The sequence below is a fragment of the Gopherus evgoodei genome, chromosome 1 (assembly GCF_007399415.2).
Source record: "Gopherus evgoodei ecotype Sinaloan lineage chromosome 1, rGopEvg1_v1.p, whole genome shotgun sequence".
NCBI lineage: Eukaryota > Metazoa > Chordata > Testudines > Testudinidae > Gopherus > Gopherus evgoodei.
Genome location: NC_044322.1, coordinates 65,887,401 through 65,906,892, shown reverse-complemented (window position 1 = coordinate 65,906,892; position 19,492 = coordinate 65,887,401). Strand labels below are relative to the sequence as shown.

The window sequence follows — 19,492 nt, the reverse complement described above, 5'->3', positions numbered from 1 at the left end:
AAGCGTAGCTGTGTGTGGTCCTGGTGTTTGCTGGCATTCAAGCAACATCCGTTCTTTATCTCGCTGTGTTATCATCAGGAGAGTGATATTGTTCATGTTAACCTGGTTGAAATACGGGAATTTAATTAAGGGGACAGAGATGGCCATTCCTACTGGGCTGTTTGTCTGTAACTTAAAAGAAATCCTTTCCTGCATTTAGCCAAGCAGGGGGAGGGATTGGCGCTGGGCTTTTTTGCATTTGGCTAGCTGGGATCTTCCCTGCTACCAGCCACGCGGTGGGGTGGAGGGTGGCTAGCAGCGATCTTCCGTAATAGCAGCCACGCGGTGTGGGGAGTGGTAAAGCGATCATCCCAGAGATTGGTATGGGAGCGGTTCTGGTGCTGCACGTTAACAGGAAAGAAGCAGCACTTAACGGGCTTTGCTTGTTATTTGGGAAAGGAGGGTGCTGGATATATGAAGGCTGCAGTAGCTGAAAGAAAATGGCTTATCATGGCTGCATGCAAGCTGAATTCTGATACCCGGACCTGTGTCTGTCATCTCTAACACCAAAGTCGCAGGCACTCAATATTAAGATGCAAAATGCGACCTTGTAGCGGAATCATATGTGCTATGTAAGGTGAATAGTGTTGTTCACCATGAAAGAGTATAAGCATTGTTCTGTAAAATGTATCTTTTTAAATACTTCTCTCCCTTTTTTCCTTCCCTCCTGCAGCTGCAAATTTTTCAAGTCAGCCTTTGGGATGGAGAAGAGAATCTCAGATAAGGCAGTGGAAAAAAAAGATGTGAGACGAAATGTTCTCGGAAATCATGGAAGTGACCCGCAATGAAAGAGCACATCTGAATGAGTGGAAGGACGTGATATCAAAGTACAGGAAAGATGCCAGTGATCGTGAGGACAGGAGAGACCAATGTGAGGATAGGAGGGACGAACGTGAGGAAAGGAGAGATGCTCGAGATGAGGTGGCGGCAGGAAGATCTGAAGTATCGGGATGCAACTGTGAGGCTGCTGCATGATCAAACGGACATGCTCCAGTGTCTGGTGGAGCTTCATGAACAGCAGCAGGATCACAGAGTGCTGCTGCAGCCCCTGTATAACCGCCCTCACTCCTCACCATGTTCCTTAGCCTGCTCACCCACCGGACAACTAAGAATGTGTGGAGAGAGGCTCCGTGCACCCGCCCCCTGCACCCCAGTGGACAGCCCAACCAAAAGGCTGTCATTATTTTGAAAATTTTTAGTGGCCCTTTCCTTCCCTCCTATCTTTCTCCCAAACCCCACCCGGGCTACCTTGTCAGTTCTCGCCCTCTTTTTGTAATGAATTAATGAAGAATACATGATTTTTAAATGAAAGTGATTTTATTTCCTTAGGAAGCAAGTGGTAATCGAAGTGGGAGGGTGGCTGGCCTACAGCGAATGAATCAAGGGTTGGGGGGTTCATCAAGGAGAAACAAACAAAACAGTCACACTGTGCTGTGGCCTGTAATGATGCGCACCGCTTCTCTGCTTCTCTGATGCGCACCACTTCAAAGCTTCTCTGATGTGCACCGCTTCCTGGTGTGCTCTTCTAATTGCCCTGGTGTCTGGCTGCGCGTCATCAGCGGCCAGGTGATTTGCCTCAGCCTCCCACCCCGCCATGAAGGTTCCCCCTTACTCTCTCAGAGATTGTGGAGCACACAGCAAGCAGCAATAACAAAGGGGACATTGGTTTGGCTGAGGTCTGAGCGAGTCAGTAATGTGTGCGTTTAAATGTCCAAATGCACATTCTACCACCATTCTGCACTTGTTCAGCCTGTAGCTGAACAACTTCTCACTACTGTCCACGCTGCTTGTGTGTGGCTTCATGAGCCATGGCATCAAGGGATAGGCTGGGTCCCCCAGGATAACTACAGGCATTTCAACATCCCCAAGTGTTGTTTTCTGGTCTGGGAAGTAATTCCCTTGCTGCAGCTGTTTAAACAGAGTAGTGTTCCTGAAGACACGAGCGTCACGAACCCTTCCTGGCCATCCCACGTGGATGTTGATGAAACGTCCCTTGTGATCCACCAGTGCTTGCAGCACCATTGAAAAGTACCTCTTGCGGTTTACGTACTGGGTGCCCTGGTGCTCCGGCTCGAAGATAGGGATATGGGTTCCATCTATCGCCCCACCACAGTTAGGGAATCCCATTGCAGCAAAGCCATTCACTATGACCTGCACATTTCCCAGAGTCGCAACCTTTCGTAGCAGCAGCTTAATGATTGCTTTGGCTACTTGCATCACAGCAGCCCCCACAGTAGATCTTCCCACTCCAAATTGATTCCCGACTGACCGGTAACTGTCTGGAGTTGCAAGCTTCCAGAGGGCTATCGCCACTCGCTTGTGAACTGTGAGGGCTGCTCTTGTCTTGGTATTATGGTGTTTCAGGGCAGGGGAAAGCAAGTCACAAAGTTCCATGAAAGTGCCCTTACGCATGCGACAGTTTCGCAGCCACTTGGAATCATCCCACATGTGCAACGCTATGCAGTTCCACCAGTCTGTGCTTGTTTCCAGGGCCCAAAATTGACGTTGCATGGCTAGAACCTTCCCCATTACTAGCATGATCTCCAAAGTGCAGGGGCCCACGGTTTGAGATAATTTTGTGTCCATGTCCTCATCACTCTCGTCGCCGCGCTGCCGTGGCCGCTGCCTCCTCGACTGATTTTGCAGGTCCTGGTTCAGCACTGACTGCATGAGAATGCATGAGGTGTTTACAATGTCCATGATTGCTGTCTTGAGCTGAGCAGGGTCCATGCTTGCCGTGCTTTGGCGTCTGCACAGTTCACCCAATGAAAAAGGGACGAAACGGGTGTATGCTACTTGCACGGAGGGAGGGGTGAGGCAGGGGTGAGGCTGTACCCAGAACCACCCGCGACAATGTTTTTTGCCCCATCAGGCACTGGGATCTCAACCCAGAATTCCAGTGGACAGAGGAGACTGCGGCAACTATGGGATAGTTACCCACAGTGCAATGCTCCGGAAATCTGGTTTTAAAAAAACTATTCCGATTTAACAGAAACAATCTCGCAGTGTAGACATGCCCTATGTGTGGGCCAACCCAGGAAGACTGGAGACTTAGTGACATGTGACCATGTCACATGGTACAGGAATCCATCTTAATCCTTGTACTTTTCCATTGATGAGGAGATGGTGGGAACAAGTACAGATAAAAGATTCCTGCCTTATGCCAGAGCTATAAAAGGGGGTGGCCAGTCATGAGAAAACCACTACTTACCACCTGAGATGTCTGCTGGATCTAGCAAAAACTGTACTGAGGAAAGGATTGGGCCCAGGCTGAGAAGGAGTCTAGTCTGTGAAAACTGTTTATTGGAACATCTCTGAGGATGAGCTATTACCTGTAATCAGTTTCTTAATGTATTAGGCTTAGACTTGTGTGTTTCTGCTTTATTTTGTTGGTGACTTACTTTGTTCTGTCTGTTATTACTAGAAACCACTGAAATACTACTTTTATACCGAATAACATAACTTGTTTATTAATAAACCCAGAGTAAGTGATTAATATCTGGGGGAGCAAACAGCTGGGCATATCCATCAGTGTTATAGAGTGTGGACAATTTATGAATTTACACTGTATAACTGGACGTCTGGGTGCTGGAGATAGGTAACCTGCTGAGCGGTTTTCAGTTAGAACCTGTAGCTTTGGGAGCATGGTCCAGACTGAGTCTATGTCGCAGCCGGCTAGTGTGTTTGGCTAAACAAGACAGGTTTTGGAAGTCCCAAACTGGCAGGAGAAACAGGCTCAGATGTAATTTCAGCACGTCTGGTGACAATCCCAAGGGGATCTCTGTGACGGAACTCGTCAGTTACCAGCCATTAGGAAAGGGATAGTTGTTATAACACAGTAAATATAATGCTGCTATATAAATTCATGGTATTCCCACACTGTGAATAGTGCATGTAATTCTGGTTGCCTTATCTCAAAAAAATTGTATAAGGATACAGAGAAGGGCAACTAATAATTAGGTGTATGTTAACAGCTTCCTTATTGGGGGGAGATTAAAAAGACTGGGACTGTTCAACTTGGAAAAAGGATGAGTAAGGGGGTGTATGATACAGGTCAATCAAATTATGAATGGGGTTAAGAAAATGAATGAGTGTTATTTACCCCTTCACAACAAGAACCAAGTGTCTCTCTGTGAAATTAATAGGCAATAGGTTTATAACTAACATTAGGAAATACTGCTTCACACAATGCCCAGCCCACTTGTGGAACTTATTGCCAGGGGATGCTGTGAAGGCCAAAAGTATAACTGATTAAAAAAAAATTGGTAAGTTTCATAGAGGATAGGTTTATCAATGACTATTTGCCAATATGGCCAGGAATGCAGCCCCACACTCTAGGTGTCCCTAAGGGGAAGATTTGAAATCTTAAATCTACTTCAAGTCTCTCTTTCTTTGCTTCTAGTATAATCTTTCTTAGTACTTACTTGGAATCAGAATATTTTATTAGTATCTATGGAAGTTAAGTTTTGGAATTTCAATTCAAAGATCCATAACTTTGTGGAACAAGAATCTGAACTACATACAAGGGTTTTCAGAATTCTGGAAAGACAATTTGTTTGCACTCCAAGTCTAAACTCTGGCTTCCTTCAAAACACAGAAATTCCCTGTGGAATCTTTGTAGTAAATACGACTTAGACATTTTCCTATGCTTTAGAACAAAATGGGATTATATCACCATTACTTCTGTTGGCTGGGGAGTCCTCTGGTGAGGTGATGGTTTATTCTTAGTGTTTTTTGAGCTTTGGGAAAGCACTTCTTTCCTAAGGTTGCCTATATTTGAAACTTTGAACATCCCAATATTCCAAAACTCAGGTTCTTGTCCATAAAGGACTTTTAGTTAAGAGAAACTTGCTGTTGGGAGAGTAAAGTTACTAAACACTGCTTACATAAACAGGGGTCTCTTCGTGGGTCAGGGTCAGGATGCTTGGGCTTTCAGGACTGCCGATCCTTTAGATTAGGGGTCTCAAACTCCCGGCCTGGGGGCCATCTGTGGCCCGAGAACCTCCCGAATGTGGCCCCCAGGGTGCTGTTGACGACCGGCAATGCAGGGGAGCTGAGTGGCGTCTGCCTACTTGCTCCATGTGGTCTGTCGGCCCCTCCCTGCATTCCCAGGGTGGGGTGGGGCTGTGCCTCTGTGCGCTGACCCTGCCCCAAGCGCCCCTGCGGCCAATAGGAAGCTGCAGGGGCGGTGCCTGGGGGGAACCCCCTGATCCCCTTCCAGACCCTGCACCCCCCAATTCTTCACACTCCCTCACAGAGCCTGCACCCCTCCTTCTCCTAGAACCTGCACCCCACTCCCTCCTCCTGCACCCGTGCCCCAGTCCAGAGCCTGCACCCCAGACCCCTTCCCCCACCCAAAGTCCCTCCCAGAGCCCAACCTCTCACTCTTTCTGCACCCAGAATCTTTCCAAGAGTCTGCACCCCAACTCCCTACCCCAGGCCTCCTCCCCAACCCAAACTCCCTCCTAGAGTCTTAGGCAGATTTTTAGGGGGTGGGTTCTGGGCAGCATGAGTGACCTTATTGGCCCAGTTGGAGGATTTGAGGACTGGCACTGGACTTAAGGTAAATTGAGTCTGAGAGCCCTGCTTTAGATGAAAGCTGGATCTCTCAGTAGAAAGAGAACAATGAACTGGGATTCTGCAAAAGTTTTTGATACAGATTTTTCCATTTAGTTTTTTGAGGGGCTGATCCAGTTCCTAAAAAGCCGTCACGGAAAGTGCTAAAAAATTGGAAGAGGATATGAAGCAGTTTTAAGCCAGCTGCTCAAGTACGTTGATTAGTGAGAAACTTACACTATGTGTGGGTTATTTCTGGGCTTGGCAGAATTTGATCTTTTTGTTCTTATCTGTCAAAATTATCTCTTTATTTTTGAGATTTTATTTTTATTGATTTAGATAGCAATAGTTGTGGGAAATTGTGGCGTGTCAAATAATGGGGAGAGGATCAGACTATTTAATTACAGGGAGATTCAAAAAGTTAAAGCTTTATAACTGTTGAAACACAAATGTAAACATCATATGTCAAAATATACAAAGTAAATAGCCTTAATGAAACTCCAAGTTCTCAAGAAGCATTTTTCATACTTCATCTGTAAAGACTAATTATTATTGATTATCATCATCTTCAGTTTGTCTGTAATAGGGAAATTAATGTTTGATGCTTAAGATAATCTAATTCTTCCATGCATAGTTATTTCATAACAGTATACTGCAGGATTTCATGTATTTTCTTGGACTCATTTGGTGTTGTCTTTTTACACCTGATACTGGACTGTGGATATGCCACTAGTGTGGTCTGGTATGCCAGTTACCAGATTCCTAGTAAGATGAACATGTGATGGCAGGGAAAGAACAAAAGGGCAGAAATCCACTATCACAATGGAAACCCTAGTAAATAAGATATTACTGTTTGTTACAAGTACAATTGTAGAGAGGTTAACCGGGGCTCATCTCTCTCTAGGAACCCCTACTGCATCAGTAAATTCAGGAGGAGGCCTAGCAGGGAATTAGTCCATCCGCATAATTCTTCCTCTGCGGCCTTCGTGAGGGCAGAAATAAACAGTTAGCCCAGGCCCTATGTCAGGGTGGGGCAATGCTGAGTCAGGTGCTCAGGCAGGGGCTGAACAATAACAGTATATACCAGGGATTGACAACCTCTGGCACGTGGCTCACCAGGATAAGCACCCTGGTGGGCTGGGCCAGTTTGTTGACTTGCCGCATTGGCAGGTTCGGTTGACCGCGGCTCCCATTGGCTGTGGTTCACCATCCCAGGCCAATGGGGGCTGTGGGAAGCAGCACAGACCGAGGGATGTGCTGGCTCTGGCTTCCTGACACCCCCATTGGTCTAGAACGGCGAACCACAGCCAGTGGGAGCCGCGATCATCTGAAACTGCAGACGTGGCAGGTCAACAAACTTGCCCAGCCTGCCAGGATGCTTACCTTGGTGAGCCGCGTGCCAGAGGTTGCCGACCCCGGTATATAACAGTGAGCCTAGGCCTGAAAGCCTTGGAGAAGGGGAGACTGCCACCCACGGGTTGGGGGTTGGGGTGACGCAGGCCCTCCCATTCCACTGTGTTCCAGCCTGGGGCCCTAGCAGCAGCAGCAGACCTGCTGCTATGTCAGTGGGGAGCCTGGCCACAACACACTGACATGGGTTCTGGTAGTGTCACAGCAGACTAGGGTCAGCTGCCCCCCAGGCTACTTCTGAACTCCCCCTCTTGAGGTACCTAGGTCAGGGTGGTGTCCTCAGGGGGATCCAGCATCATGGGTTCCTCGAGATAGCTGGCCTGGGCCAGGTTCTGCAACTCCTCTGGGTAGCTGGTCTGGGCCAGGTTCGGCCAGCCCTTGGGTCCGCTGTAGGTCGCTGGTGTTTCCCAACATGAAGGTAGGCTGCAGGCGTCTGGCTTCCCCGGCGGCTGCTCTCGGTGAGCTCTGGGTTTGGGTCTTTATACTTCCTTTGCCAAGCCTGACCCTTTGGGGGGCGGGCTCAGGGCTTCCTGGCTCTTCCCACTCTGTGGTCCAGAGGGGTTCATCTGTCTTTGGGGTGGCAGGGACCCACACAGTGACTTCTGCTTAGCACTTTCAACTAAAGCACTTTTAAGTCATTTTTGGGATCATGTAGCTTAAACAAATTCCGTGGAAGGATTACTGATATTTTGCTGTTTGTTCACATTTGTTCCAATTTATGGTGCATGACTTAAGTGTTTGTAGGTCCCACTAGACTTGTTGTTTTTGAGTACCTAATTACCCTCAGTAAGAGGTTAGGAGTAACTCAAAGTTTTGGTATAGGTTATAATTGCGTTAAACATACCTAATGAATGACTCTGACACATGAGTGGAAATTGGTTTTTCATATTGTATTAAAGCTGACCTTCAAGTTTAAGGTATTAAATTTATTATTTTGTCACCTGCGCCTTTTCTACTTGTCAAAGGTCTTAATATGAGTTTTCTTCAACAAAAGTTAACCAATATTTATCATGGAAACTACATATTTTGAGTAACCAAAATGGTTCTAAATAGACTGTACAACTTTAAAGAAATTTTGTTTTACAAACTTAAGAGTAAAAAAAAAAAACCAAACACACACCAGAATATAGTTGGGTTATATTTCTTCATTTTAAATAACCTGCAATATTAAAATAATTTTCCTTTGTCCTGTTTGATTTACATTCTTTAGCTGTTGTTTTAGTTACTTATTGTGATATATTTGAAAAAGGGTTTTTTAAATATAAGCTGCTATCTTTCAGTTGATCCCAACTTTGGGAGAAAATGTTAGTTCATGAGCATGAAAACTATAGGAATAATTGCTTTAGGAATCAGAATTTAGAATTCTTGACCTTCTTTATAGGTGAAACCATCATAATGTATAATTATGAATTTTGTTTTTAATTCACAAGTATTTCAGAATTTTTCCTCTCTACTCAACGACAAGAAATATTCTCCGCCATTTCTGTTGATTGAAAAAAAGTCAAAATATGACTTCTTAAAGTCACCTATTTTGTAGTCCTATTAGTGACCAAAAAGGAATGGATCAGAAAGCTTTGGAGCAGTTAAACACAGTCTTAAATTTACAAGATGTAGGTTTCTTCAGTAATGACTTTTTCCTCTTTGGATGGTTAGCAGTTATTAAATGAGTATTATCCTGCTTGTAGACATAAATTGCTTACAAAACTAGCTTAAGTATCATTATGATATACACTGCAGATAAAACTGTTAAGAGCTTGGATGAATTGCCACCCTCCACCATGTGAAAAAGCTTGTTACTCAGTATTCACTGTACATTTGGAGAGTGAATTTTCATATGCCTACTTCGCATATGATGAAAATGAAGCCATACTTCTACGTAAAAAGGAGGTGGTTGTTGCTTCTCTTTGTCAGAAGGCCAAGACAGCAGTGGAAATAAATTTGTAAACAGTAGTTTGGGTTCTTACTATCTCCATCAGTTCTACCTCCTTACTCAGTATTGCTGTTCTATCTTCTCATTTTCTCTATTTCTGGAGGGGAAACTCACTTATTTTACTAGGGAATGTTAAATCAAAGTATTCCTTGAATATTTTTCTCTTAAAAGGTTGGACATTGCGCTGACTATCCAGTTTGCTATCAAACTGCTTATTGTTGGACTCTTATCAAGGTTTTATTAAGTATTGATATGAAACTATTTTGTTTTTTTACTTCATTTCACAAGAAGCTTTCCTGGTGAGAATGTTGGAAACTCTGCTGTGAATATTCAACAAGGGTAGAGAAAATATTTGCACTTGTCTAGTCATCTGTGAATGCTGTTGATAAATTATTGAAACCTTGTGGTGAATTTTGCTGACAAGCACAAAACAAATACAGGTTGATATACTTGCCTGAAGAATGATCACTTCTAGATCGGTTGATAATTTTCTTGTTGCAGTTTTCTTTTTTACTGAGGATGAAAAGATAGCACTTTTTGTTGTAAGCTATGGAATTCAATAAACGTCTGTCAGGACAGAGGGCCAACTTGCTCAATATTTCTTGACTTGTAAAATCTTTTCTGAAACGAACTGTTTTTTCCCTTTTTACACTGGAAATATACTTCATAGAAACAAATAATTGAAAAATATTTATGGGCACACAATTTATATTAAAAGGAAACTAAAATGTGTACAATGAGTCATGTTACTTTAAAACATGCAATATCTGGAAAAAATGTGAAAATAAAATTTCAAGTGTATTTTGCTCATTAAATAGCAGGATGGATTGATTCAAATAAAGCAATGTAAATCACCAGTTTTAATCTTGTTTTCCACGTTTAGTTATTTTCCTCAAGAAAAGTTGATTCTCATTGGCTGGGAACCATTAAAACATGTTGATTTGCAGATAAATATAGCCTTTATGCTGATTTAGTACTTTTGTTAACCAGAAGATATACTATGTCTATACATGCTTTCTGAAGCAATTAAATAACTTAACATACATTTATTCAGATTCTTAATTTTTGTCTTACATTAGAAAAATGGTGAATGATTAGTTTCTTCTTTGCTGGATAATTATCTTTTTTCCCTTTTGATGTGCAATAAGTTCTATTTGGATGGAAATTTGAGTTCAATTCAAAATGCACAAAAACAGCATTTTAATTTTTTAAATTAAATAAAGAGCTTTATCAAAATGTTTTGCATTTTAAACTGGTTTATTAACAAAGAAATGTTACCTTTAGTTAGTGAATTAAGTGATTTTTTTTTTTCCTGGTTACTGCATTCCTCAAGATCTCAGTCTCTCAATTGGATTTTATTCATTGATTGGAAGGGGAAAACAGGCAGTGAGTGAACTAAACATTGAACTGAACTACTGGAATAAACTCAAATGAGAGAGCATTCTTTCTGCCTGCTGAAGAGGTTATTGCCGATCAAAAGCTAGCTTAGCACTTCAGCAAGCTCTGCTTTCGGGTGCTTAGCCAGTGACTTCTACATGGTCAGTTGTTTGACTTTCTTTAAAACTTTGGCAGCAAATGTGCTGCTTATAATTTTATTTAATTGAAATTATTTTAATACTATGGTAAATTGCAATCTGAACATAAATTGTCATAATTTCAAATAGGTTTATTTAAAAAACATAAATATGTATTTAGTTTAAATTTTAAAAAGTTTAATTAAAAAAAAACTTTTTTCCCACGATGTTATACAGTAGATTAGTGCAGAAACCTGAGGGTGACTTAGAATTAACTTTAATCTAAACCTTTTACCATGGGATAGCATTTTCATTAAGTCTGCAAGTATTAAAGGTGGACAAAGTTTAGGCTCACAAAACTCTGTATGTGACAGCACTTATTTGTCTTTGTCTGGAATTGCAAGGTGGCTTCTTCAGGCTGGTACAGAGGAAAAATTGACTGAATATGTGCAATAGTTTGGGTATGAATTTCAGTGTTGATGCTGAGAAGCTAATTACCTATGATAAAGTTAAAGATTTCTACTTATATTAAGTGATTCAGTGTAATGACAGTCCACGTTTCACGGTCTTTAAGCTTCATTTTTTCCAGAATTCCTTCAGTTGGCAATGTTGGTTGGAAGGGAGGAGGGGTTTAAGGCTCTGTATTGATTACTCCTTCACTTCCCCATGTAAAAGTAATTATGGCTATATTGTACTGCTTTGTTTGTAAATATTTTCACTTGTGGGCCCTTTTAATTCTAAAATTATAGTAAAAACTTCCAGTTTAGTAAGTTAAAACTAAAAGAGGGAATGTCAGTGGTTTTTAATTATGCAAGAAGAAAACATTGTAATCAAGGGAAGGTTATTAATTGAGGTATCGTGGCTAGCTTTAGGCCTAATAATTCAATGAAATACTCCCAGTATGAGTGTAGTGCCACTTTTTATTTGTTTGAGTTACGTTATTTGTGTTACTGATAATGCTTCTCAAATAATTGAAACTTGTGTTTTTGGAGATGATGAACGAAGTTTGCATATCTAATCCATTAGACAACTGCCACTCTTATTCAGATTGATGGGAATCTGCATGGGGATGATGATACTTAACTACCTTTTCTTAAACAAACAAAACACGTATGAATGCATGTTACCTACTTCAAATAATAGTTCGTATACATAATTTTATTATGAATTAGTTTTTTAATTAATTGTACAATATTTTTCTCAAGAAATAGTTATCAGTGAATGAACATGTTCAATGCTATTTTCCGCTTAACCGTATCTCAAGAGAAAATATTTAAGTAAAAAAAATGCAGATCACCAAAACAATGAATGAAATTACTTAAAACTATGGTTCATCGTAATTTGTTTGTTGTAATATACAGTTCTTTAAATGATTCAGTAGCTACATTGTTACTTTTAAGCACATATTTTTAATTCGGGAATTTTCCATGTTTATTTTTATATCTCCCACTATTTCTTGCCTTTGTATAAGTGAGTCAATACACAAATTATAGTTTTTTGTTGTTTTTATTGCAGTAGCATCACGGTATGCCTACACAGCACATTAGGCCTAGGTGTGTATGACCCAGGTCTGCAGACTGTTTCCAAGCCCACGCTTGAGCATTCACACTGTATTGAAAACTCTAGGCCTCACAACTATGCTGGTGCTGCTGTACTGATTATGCAGACTTGAGTCAGAATTTCAGCCTTTGTGGGCATACGCTATTGTATTTTAGCTTTCCTTGAAAGCTGAAGTGACTTTAGGGGTTGGTTCACAGTGGATTGTGGGAGAACTTGTCTGTCTGTTCTGCAGGAGTTGACCCAGAAGTGTTTTGTGTGGTTTTAGCTTGCCAACTCCTCCACTCCAACCACTTTGTGTCTGCATACCCCCAGCAGCTCAGGCCATCAACATGGAACCCAAACTGATGGAGGAATTTTTGCACCTCAGGCTATCAATCAGTTCTATTTTAAGAATCAGGCAAAGCATATGTTAGATGCAGGTAGTGGTTCTAGTGGCAGTTTGTGAACTGCCAGAGGTACCTCTTGGAAGGGGATATTGACATGCCAGCTGCAACCCAGCTGATGCTGCTCATGCCTGTAACATTAGCTGCACATTGCTCCTATGTAGACCGATGCTTCTGAAGTAGGGCCACATGCACAGACTGATGAGATCATAGTCATGTGGACTTGGGGTGACCGACACTGGGTCCAGAACTCCCGTGTGAAGAAGCAGAGGTTTGTGATTACCTTGCCCCAACCCTTTAGCACCATATGAGAGAGGCTGCTGCTGTTCTAGAAGCAGGTTGCTATAGCGATCTTGAAGCTGGCTACATTAGACTGTTACAGGTCCATGGCCCAACCATTTTGGACTTGGCAAATCACCTGTGGGGTGGTTATGGCAAATGTTTTTGAAGTGATTACTCAAAGGTGCTGGGCATTACAAATTGTTTTTGAGGTAATTACTGGCTTTGAGAGAACGGGCTTTCCAAACTGTGTGGGGGTCATTGCCTGGGCTATATGGTTTTGCCTTCTGCAAGGAGCATAAATGCACAAACTGCAATGGGTACTACGTCATGGTTAGGCAGGCTCTGGTCAGCTATAGGAGCAGATTAATGGACACTAATATGGCATCCACTGGAAGGGTGTTTGATGCCAGGTTGTTCCTCAGTTCAAGACTTTATCTTTGTGGAGAAGCTGGGACATTATTCCCACTGAATGACATCGTAAATGGAGTTACTGTCCCCACTGTTGTTCTAGGGGACTCTACTTGCCCCCTGTTGCCATGGCTCATGAAGCCATATCCTTATTTCAGAGCACCTGGCCAAAGAAGATGGAGTGACACATTCTCTAGGATGGGGGTGGAATGTACATTTGACAGACAGATATCCTGCTATGCATGCCAATATTAAAGCAGTCCACATTATTATAATGTGCTGTGTTCTGCACAATGTCTGCGAGGACAGAGTGGGGAACTTTTTCACCAGGAGTGGACTGAAGACAATGCTGGATTTCTGAGTCAGTACACAGTTAGACAGTGTACCTGTTATGCATGACTGGTGCTGGATTCACACGTGAAACAGAAATCATAGATGCTTTGTGCACGTATAGTGGGTTTATGTGGTCTCATGCATGAGGGGGAATAAATGGTATTTGAAGTTCTGTATATGGGAGTAGGGCAGCTGAGGGATTTTTTGAAAATGTGTTGGTATTATGCATTTTTTTTCCAGTACTGACCAGGTACTGCAACTCAGTTTAGGGATTATTGTGATGACAATTTCTAAGTTTTTTTTATTATGAAAGTTATTGAGTCTGCACATGTGATGACATTCATTACAGTTTGTGCAACTTCTAACATTATGTATAAGAAAACTTGCTATTGTAGCCTTGTGTGCAAATTCAAAATTATTTTACACAGGTATTTACATGCCAATGTAAAAATCAGAAAGGCAGACCATCCACCATCAAAACTTTCAACACAATTTATACTGCCAAAAGAGTGAAAAATGCATGTTCCCAAATGACATATTGAGCTTTTCCTGGATGTCTCTTGTCTCTCTGTTCTCCTGGCCATCTTGATGCACTTTGTCTGGGAAGGCTGTGACTTGACCTGGCAGAGTGCATATGTTTCAGCCCCATTCCGGGGAGTACCAGTTCCACATACAGAGGTCCCTTCCCCAGACCTGTCCAAATTCCCTTCTCTCAGGGTATAGCCACTTCGTGAGTGACTGTTGGGGGGTGACTTCAGGCCCAACCACTATTCCGGACCTCTACCTACGGACCATGTCAGTAGCAGCCACGTGCCACATCCCTTTAACTAACTGTGTTTCCCTGGGCCACCTCCCCGCAGCTCTTATCTTTGTTGAGTCCCAGCAGCCAGCTAGGAACCTTTTTCTGGGGGATTAGTCACTGCTAGAGAGACTCGTTTAAACGGAATGTTTAGACTGCAACCTAATTTCAAAGTAAATGAATCCTAGCAAAGAAGGAGCTGGTGTATTGGACTAGGTTGCTTATTGGAAAGTTTGAGCAGAAATTAGTTCAGGAACACAAGGAAGGGTATCTGGTGAATGGGAAAAGGGTATTGGGTCATTTGAGTGCAGCAGGAAGTTGTGTACTGGAGTTTAAGGTGCTAGTTAATTTCTTTTTTAGTTGGATTGGCAGCTAGGAGGAAGATTGTCATATGTTCTGGGGTCAATTTTTAGATGAACATATTGCATTATTCTAAATTTTAGGAAGAGTAGTAGGGAAATGAAATTTTTCTGTTGGTGCTTTATCTCCAGAATTTTTCAGTGTCACTTTTCTTTTTAAATTAAATGCGTTGTTTCATCTGAAGAGTTTATGTTTAAGTATTTGAATCAATGTTAAAACAGCTAGCCAATAACAGCTGATCTTAAGGTTAGAATTTGAGGTGGTAAGAAAAATCTGCTCATATCTAAGAATCAGCATTAATCTTTTTAATTGAAGCATTCTCTTCAGCCATTGCTTTAATATAAATGAAGTTCACTCTTCAAATAATATATTCAGTGAAATAAAAAAAACCCCAAAAACACAGAGACAAGAAAGGAAAAGGAAAGCATTATCCATCTTTAACAAAAAGTGATAACTCAAAATTAAAGGGGTTCACTCCTATTTGTTTCCACTGGAATGTGGTGGGTGAGTGGATTTCCAAAATCAGTTTGCAAAAATTAGTTTAATAGTTGAATAGAATTCCATTTTTTGAAAGGAAAATCATTTAAATAATTTGTAAAGCAATTACATAAAAACAATACGTGTGCGACCAGAGAATTTAGTGCTGGATTCCTTTGCAAAAGAGTAGCTATGATTTTTCGTGCAAATTATGTATAAACTCTTATTGCACTCTTTTTCCTGCACCTCAGGTTATCCCTTTGTAAAAGCAAGTGCCATGGTTCATTTTAGAATTTTTTTCAGAAAGCATTGCACAGAATTAAACCTTTAGGACTAGCATATTCAAAACTCTAAATTTAAATCTTAATAGTTTCCTACTCGTATTCGAAGAAAATGCTACACAATTGTTTAATATACAGATGCTTACATTTATTACTAATATACAATATAAGCAATAAATTAAATATTCAATTTTTAAAACAAGCTTTGAGGCAGTAAGTCCTTAGGGAGAACACAGTGTTACAGGCTTTCAGAAACTTTTTCTGGTTCTGTTATACATAACCAGGGAAGGGAATTAGGGTTTGTAACAACTGTATCACAGTGTAGGTTTTCAGTATCTTACCCTAGAGTTCTTACGTGGCCCCCATTACCATAGTAGCTGAGTGCCTCAGAATGTTTAACCAATTTATTCTCACAAAACTCCTCTAAGGTAAGGAAGCACTGTTATCTCCTTATTCTACATGGAGAACTGAGACAGAGAGAGACTGAGAGACTTGCCCAAGGTCTAACAGGAATTGTGTGGCAGTGTCTCATGAGTTCCAAAACTAATCACTCTTTAATTTAGATAGCACGAGATATACAGATCTTAACAAAATAATAAAACATCTGTAGGCCATCTGTGCCTCAGCTTTCTCAGCAGTCTTGAGTATTCTCTGGGATTTGGTCAGTCTGTTAGTGTGTCCAGGATCCCCAACCAGCACATGGCTTTTCCTTTGAATCACGGAGTCTGCTCCTTACTGCTTGAGTCAGTTGCCGCCTCCTGCTTCTGATCTTTTCTCCTCACCTATCTCCTTCACGTTTTTCTACCCACTTTCCGACACATAGAGGCATACAGTGATACAAGATTTTAATAAAAATAACCACAATTCATAAACTTATATATAGGTTCCACAACTATCACACTTTACTTAAACCATTTTAATAGTCACACAAACATGTTGTTTCTTCTTGATCTATTTTAGAGATTAATCTATAACGAAACCTGTTAGTCAAAAATTTTACTAACGAGAGTGTTAAAACACATAACAAACTCCTTAATTCACGCCTTGCTTGGACTGAGAAAGAATAAGTGTCTTTTTAGAATCCATTCTCTATACCAAAATATTTATCAGAGCATGATGCCTTTAATTTTTTTCTCTTATGTACCAAATAAAACATTTTCTTTGTTTTAGAAAGTTTCCTAAAAATGATATATTCAGAAATACCCATATGGATTCAGATTTCAGACAGAACTGCAAACTTGATGAAGTGGCAGAAGGAAAGGAATGACTGATGTGCAAAAGAACTGATTGAAATGCAAAGCAATTTGGAGGACAGACTGTCTTCTTGCCCTATTTCCACAGCACCTAGTACAACAGGTTCCTGGTCCATGACAGGGGCTCTAGATGTTGTTATAATACCAATAATAATAATAATTCAGTATCTGAAATACTGAGATATTAATAATGTACTTAACTGATGGTTTTTTATTTTTTTTTCTTTTCTAGTTGGGTTGAAAACTTTGGACATGAAGGACTGGGATTGTTGCTGGATGTTTTAGAAAGACTGGTTGAAACAAAATCGTAAGGACGCTTTATGTAAACCTTGAATTTTGCGTAATATATAATTACATTAATTACAACTTAAATTTTGTATATCAATTCAGTCAGGACAGAGTTCTGAAGAGGAGTCAGCATAAGATCATACAGTGTTTGAAGGCCTTTATGAATAATAAGGTATGTATTTGTTACTCAATAATTCAGTTTATGCTACATTATGATTTAGATACATGGACTACCTTATGAATAGATTACCATGGTTTAACCTGAAGTGACTTTATTTGCTTGGATGGTTTTCAGGTATTATATCTGAAAGAAAACCACTGTTATGTTTCAGCCCCTTAAGCCCAGATCCATTAATGTGCATGGATTGTGTTGTACACTCAAATCAAATATTTCCATCCAAGTGGAAATTTGTGAATCTTGACAACTAAACATAGTCAATAAGTTCAACTCTTTTAATTGCTTTAAATGACAAGTTTAATGTGGAAAATGTTATTTCAATACCCAACTTTGAAATTGTTTCTTCTGTTAGGATGGAAGCAGCCTTTGTAATTGAAAGTGTTTCTTTTAATAGATCCCCTCCGTTCCGTTACATTCCTCAGCATGAAGCTGAGTATCTGTCCAACATGTTTAGCTAATAGTTCAATGAATTGATTTATATACAGATTGTAAAGCTAAAAAATTTCAAGACCTCGTTTAATTTATTGAACAGGGTACATGGTTTCAGAGTTGAAGTACACAGCCTAATCACCTGTAGTAGTTTTAATATAAAATGTAATTTCCACTAAATTTTCTTGAAGAAACAATACAAATTAACCCAAGAGGCTAATATTTAGCTACTGAAATCATAATAGCCTATTAAATGTAGTTATAATTCGAACTCCTAAGAAAATTGGGCTTGTCTTTTTCTGCAATGCTGCATCATCGAGAGATTTTCCTATTTGTTTAGCATAAGTATTCCTTTTGCACAGTGCTAGGAACAGCTCTTCCAATTTGTTTGTCATGATACTTCACGTTGGTACTATTTGTTGTTCATGAGACCTTTTGCATTTCTGTCAAATGTTTGATCCTTGCTACTTTCATACAAATTTATCCACCTCCCATAACACACATCTTTTAGCCATATCAACCCCATGAAGCCCTGGGGTGGTCTCCTCATACTCTCTTCTTTAGCATTTCAGACAGGTTTACAGATACCCTGGGGAAAAAGGTGTTCTCACTGCTGTCATGGTTAAGTCAGCTCCCTTACGGAATATCAAATTATTTTCAACTAAGTGTACAATAATCTTTTTACATAGTTACTTCCTGACTGCCAAAGAGTATAAGAAGAGCACCAGGATGCCCCTTTTATGCCAGCAGTGCAGAATCAATTCACCATTGATGCCCAAATGTGAATGTCTAGGTTGACTGGTTTCCTCCCTGAGGTACCAGTGCTCAATACTTTGCCTACAGATTCAAACAGCAACTCTTATGATCTGTTTGTTTGCTCCAGGAAATTGGATAAACATCAAAAATTTAGTACACTAACACTATTGGTCTTTCAGTCTCAACTGTGGCCACACATATGACCCTGTATACATTCAGATGCCACTGATCAAGCACCTGTGTCCCAGCATCCCAGATGATTCCTGTTGCAATGCAGAAGTTGTTCCCCAGATCCAGAATGAATGGGACCCAAATTCACCAGGAGGGAATCCTGACTGTGTCTTTAAGACTGCCACAAACTGGAATTGGATGAGAGAACTCTTTTTCTGAAGCAATAATGGCCATGACCAGCCAGCCTCAGTTCTATATAAATCCTTAATGCTGCGCCAGGGATAATACATGCTTCCCGACCTTCATGCAATAATATGGACTCACTTTGTCTTTCTTGTTCTGTCTTTGACATTTCAGGATCAAGGTGACCAAACATTTGCGCCACTATAAATTCCTAAACTCTGATGCCTTATTAGAAATATCCTTTATAAACAGTCCAGGCATCAGTTCACTGTTTCTAAATGCTCCAAAAAGTGTCAGTAGGAATGTGACTTTAAAGATGTCTCTTGTCTGTATTGACATACCTTTTGAGGAACTCCCATCAGATCCCAAAATATCTGAATAATGATGGTTCCTTGGGGATGTGACTAGGGCCCCAGGGGAGCCACGCAGAAATTGCTCAGCAAGGGCAAATTGCAAAGAATGGGGCAGATGATCCCCCAAACTGCTGATTATTCTAATGCTTAGATTCACCAAGCCAGTAACAAAACAACTTTCTGGTTACTCAAAAGCCAAAAATACCGTTCCCTTAAAGCAACCCAGCCTTGAGCTCCCACCCAGACAGCCAAGTAACATATGATGAGGATTACTGAAAATATTGTTCATCATATAAAAGTTGTATCAATCCCAAAGGATTGGATACATTACCCCTCAGGTCAATGAATATTTCAGACCTTACCCAAATACATGCTTACAGCCAATTCTTATCAACTAAACTAAGATTTATTTAAAAAGAAGAGAGAGAATTGGTTAAAATATCATTGTACATACAGATATGAATAGAGTTCTTAGGTCAGTTTCATAGTAGAGATGGTGAGCTTTAGAGTTGCAAATAGCCTTTTTAGAATTAGTCCATAGGTTACAGT

The 19,492-nt window shown here is 40.7% G+C and overlaps 1 protein-coding gene across 1 annotated transcript in view; it reads left to right on the top strand.

Moving 5' to 3' along the window:
• DIAPH3 (diaphanous related formin 3) overlaps window positions 1-19,492 on the top strand; it is a 553,931-nt gene that overhangs the window by 102,675 nt on the left and 431,764 nt on the right. Inside the window, exons 6-7 of the mRNA XM_030566194.1 lie at window positions 16,818-16,892; window positions 16,976-17,045. Of these exons, the coding sequence (XP_030422054.1) occupies window positions 16,818-16,892; window positions 16,976-17,045 (145 nt within the window). The remainder of the gene's footprint in view (window positions 1-16,817; window positions 16,893-16,975; window positions 17,046-19,492) is intronic.